Genomic DNA, 4,132 nt, shown 5'->3' with positions numbered 1-4,132 from the left:
GAGTGTTTCACAATCTACAATCTTGGGTCTCTCAACTGTGGTTTTACTAGCTTTCTGAAAGAGAGAGCCAGAATTTTTCTTTTAGGCCATCGCTACCTTATACCGAAACAGAATTTGAAGTAAAGCCTATTTTTCACTATTTTGTATTATGAGAATTCATCATAAATTGGCTAGTTTGGGACCAGAAATGTGAGCAAGCTCACAGGGGTGATCATATATGCTTCTCTAGTGACATAATTCTTATTAGCATATATAATTTCTGTCTTAGCTATCTCATTGATCTAGCTACTGGAGAACCTGGCTGCTGTTACTTACATAGTGTTTCACAATTTACAAGCCTTTACGGCTCTAATGAGTCTATCCTAGTTGAGAGTATTCCAATTACATTTTCCAACTTTTGTGGGGAAACAGTAATGATTATAAAAGTGTTTAATGATCTCTCAAACTTCAGGTTGAATATAACTAGCTAAATTGACTTAGTCTGCCAACTGCTGTCTCCTACACTGTATTTCTCCTTTATCTGAACTTGTCAAAAATACATATATAGCATGATATTAATCCCTTAAACCATTTAACATGACACATGATACATATAAAGCAGGGAAGGCAGCTAGGGCTGCCACCAAAATAGTTGACGATAGGGCAATCAAACCTTTAGATGTTTGGAAGATAATAGAAGCTGAAAGGCAACATTCTTCAAAGGAATCCAAATATCAATTATGTGAACAAAAGAAGAGTACCCACTGGACCAAATGCCATACACAACAGATATATATTGTTCCTAATATGCATTAGCACATAAAATAAAGCTCATTAATCTTACATTGATTGTCTCAGCACGCGGCTCGATTCAAGTCGTTTTTGTTCCATCCTTCAACTTCTTCGTGTGGGTTTCCTCAAATACCTCATCATGAGTAACTGGTCTTCCTTTAGCATTTTCCTGAAAAAATAAATAATATGTTAAAAATGGTAACTAAAATAGTTATAAATCAAGAAAAATATAATAAAAACATTACCAATCTTCTTCGATGAGCCGCAACACTAATTGAGCCGCCCGTGTGCACCGAGCCACCCTTGTTGGACAAACGGGCTGCCTTTCCTTGTTCGCTCTTCTTCTTAAATTCCGGAGAATTCCAATACTCAAGAAGTTTAACCCATAAATCATCAAGAATCCAACTTGGCCTCGTATTACTTTCTCAAGCAGTCCGAAGCAGATCAGGCAACCTATCAGAACATTTCTTAAAGAAAACAGCTCGTTCCTCAGCCTCAGAATCGCGTGACCATGCACACTTCAACTGCAAATAAAACATGTTAGAATGAATAAAAAGAGTTGAAATCTAAAGTAAAATATTAATTTTACCCTAAATTCAGCAAACATTCTGTCCCTAATGTTAGTTGGAACTTCTGACCAGAACCTATATGGTGCGTGATAAAACGAACACATCGATTCAACCACGGCTTTCGTAGCCTGAGGAGGATAAAAGCTGCATTGAATTTAAATAAGTTAGAAACTATATTTACAAATTAATTAGGAATTAAAAAGATGAATATTTACCCTGCTCCGTCGGACACAATAATCAACCTCCGAAGATCATCATATTTTCCAACATTTGGAGGATTCTGACTTCGTGTAGAAGTCTGTGCAGGAGGCTGTGTAGCTGTATCACTATCGGTGTATTGGAATGTCAAATTACTATTGACTCCAATATGTGGCCTAGAAATGCTGGGAGATGAAGACGGAGTGGATCCAGATAAAGGCATAGAAGAGTGGCTAGCAGGCTGACTAAATGATGAAAACATGCCAGAGGAAGATGATGAGGGTATGCCATGCTAAAGTGAGAGTGGATTCAGACGAAGGCATGGAAGAGTACCTAGTAGGATGACTAAATGATGAGGGCATTCCAGTAGAAGATGATGAATGAATGACCGGAGAAGATGATGATGGTAGGAAAGAGTAAGATGATGAGGGTATGCCATGCGAAAGTGGAGTGGATTTAGACGAAGGCATAGAAGAGTACCTAGCAGGCTGACTAAATAATGAGGGCATGCTAGAGGAAGATGATGAATGAATGATTGGGGAAAATGACGATTGAATGCCAGAGGAAGAAAATGAAGGAATGACCGGAGAAGATGATGATGACATGACTGGGTAAGTTGATAATGAGGGTACACCAGGCCTAAGTCCAGGTATGTGCTGGGAAGATGTAGGATTAAAGAAGGGGGTGGAAGAGGGAGCCTTGTAGCCTAGGTGAGGTATAGAGTATAAGGGAGGTGGAAATGATAACGGGCACGTAGGTGGAGGCACATGTGAACTAGCAGGTGCGTGTGGGGGAGAGGTAGTGATACCTAAGTTACCAGAAGCTTTTGTTTTCTTTCTTTTTTTAACATTCTCTGGTGCATTACCCTCTGGACGATCTTTACCTCGAGGAGCCATCTAATCAATATAAGCATAAGAAAAAATATGTTAATATGTCTAGCAACAAATTTAAATGCATAACATACAAGTTAGTAAAAAGAACAAACATGTCAATCCTAATCGCTTAGTTCATCTTCATCAAAAATTTCATCCTCCTCGCTTGTTTCATTTTCATCATCATATTCTTCCTCCTCAGTTATTTTATTTTCATCAGCGGAATCTTCCTCTTCATTAGCCATAGATGTTCCAACCACATCTTGAACTGAAGGATCAACTTCTTCGTACATGCCATCAATATGCAGTTCATCTGCTAATTCATCATCCACAATTAGTTGAACACTTGATATATCATTCTGGTATGCTATATCTAGTGCATTCTCAACTTCTATTCTACCAACCGGCTTAGTTTTTATAACCACCCACCATTCAGTCTTATTTTTACACGACGACGGATAAGGAGCGTAATACACTTGCTTCACATTTTGTGCAATGATAAATGGATCATATCTTGCATACTTCCTCGTGTGATTAACTTCAACTATTTTGTAGTGTTGGTGTACCTTTGTACCTTTATTTGGTGTTGGATCAAACCACTTGCATCGAAAAAGTACCAGCCTTTTGTTCGGCCAACCATATACTCTATTTCTAAAATCTCCTGGAGTACACCATAATAATCAATATCTCCATCTTGCTCACCATCACCACCTTTCACCCAGACTGCGCTATTAATGGTTTTTTTATTCTTAGACCATTCTTCCGTGTGAAACTTGTACCCATTGACAAAGTACTTGGACATAGTTTTGACTTGAGGATTAGGTCCCCAAGCTATATCAAGTAAAAATGGATCACTTATACCATTGTCTGGATTATGAACCTATATAGAGTTGAAGAACATTGAGAAGTTAGAAAATACAACTTGTGCTATAATGAGAATCTGGTAATATATTAGTTAACACTTACATAATCTCTAAACCACTCTGAAAACCTTGGATAAACAGCATCTTGGCCAAAGGCACTCACAAATTAACTGTCCGACATATTTATAAAGTTTATTAGTTAAAATACGGATAGATCATGCAAGTAGGTCAATAATATAATTTCAAACCTACTTGTAAAATTGTTGAACTTCGGGACAATTGAGCAATACATGTGTTGTAGCCGAATTTTTCTCCATCCCAGTCCAATTTCTTTTTTGATATTTCTTAGAACTTCTACCGGGTTGATTGAATATGGATATAGGCGGTGCCAAAGGATCATTGTCACCTTCATCATGCCGATTTGGCCTATTTATCAAATATGGCACGTGATGCTCAAAATAATATGAACAGAAATGAGAAGTTTCTTTTACTAGATATGCTTCACATATTGATCCCTCAATCTTGGATTTTTGTTTCACCATCCGTTTACATTTGCCAATAATCCTACATAGCATAATTTCAGATGGGAAAAAGTGTAATCAAAACACATAAAGGGAAAATAATTAATGGTTATTACCTCTCAAATGGATACATCCATCTACATTGAACAAGTCCTTCAAGTCGTGCCTCTCTTACAAGATGAATTGGGAGATGTTCCATTACATTGAAAAAACCACATGGAAAATTTTTTGCAAGTTTGTTTATGATTAAATGGATGTTACTTTCCATGAAAACTAAATTTTCCTCCCTCAATGTATTAGAACATAGGTCTTTGAAAAATAAGCTTATCTCTGTGATG

At 37.2% G+C, this 4,132-nt stretch overlaps 1 protein-coding gene across 1 annotated transcript; it reads right to left on the bottom strand.

Moving 5' to 3' along the window:
- On the bottom strand, positions 1,197-2,434 carry LOC109231415 (putative protein TPRXL). Its single transcript, XM_019397080.1, has 4 exons — positions 1,872-2,434; positions 1,556-1,783; positions 1,361-1,484; positions 1,197-1,295 (listed from the first exon to the last, which is right to left on the bottom strand). The coding sequence occupies exons 1-4, from the start codon at positions 2,432-2,434 to the stop codon at positions 1,197-1,199; spliced, it is 1,014 nt and encodes a 337-aa protein (XP_019252625.1).

This window comes from Nicotiana attenuata, chromosome 8 (genome assembly GCF_001879085.1).
Source record: "Nicotiana attenuata strain UT chromosome 8, NIATTr2, whole genome shotgun sequence".
In the NCBI taxonomy this organism is placed as follows: Eukaryota; Viridiplantae; Streptophyta; class Magnoliopsida; order Solanales; family Solanaceae; genus Nicotiana; species Nicotiana attenuata.
The sequence above is the reverse complement of the archived record's forward strand: the minus strand, read 5'-3'. Positions and strand labels throughout refer to the sequence as shown.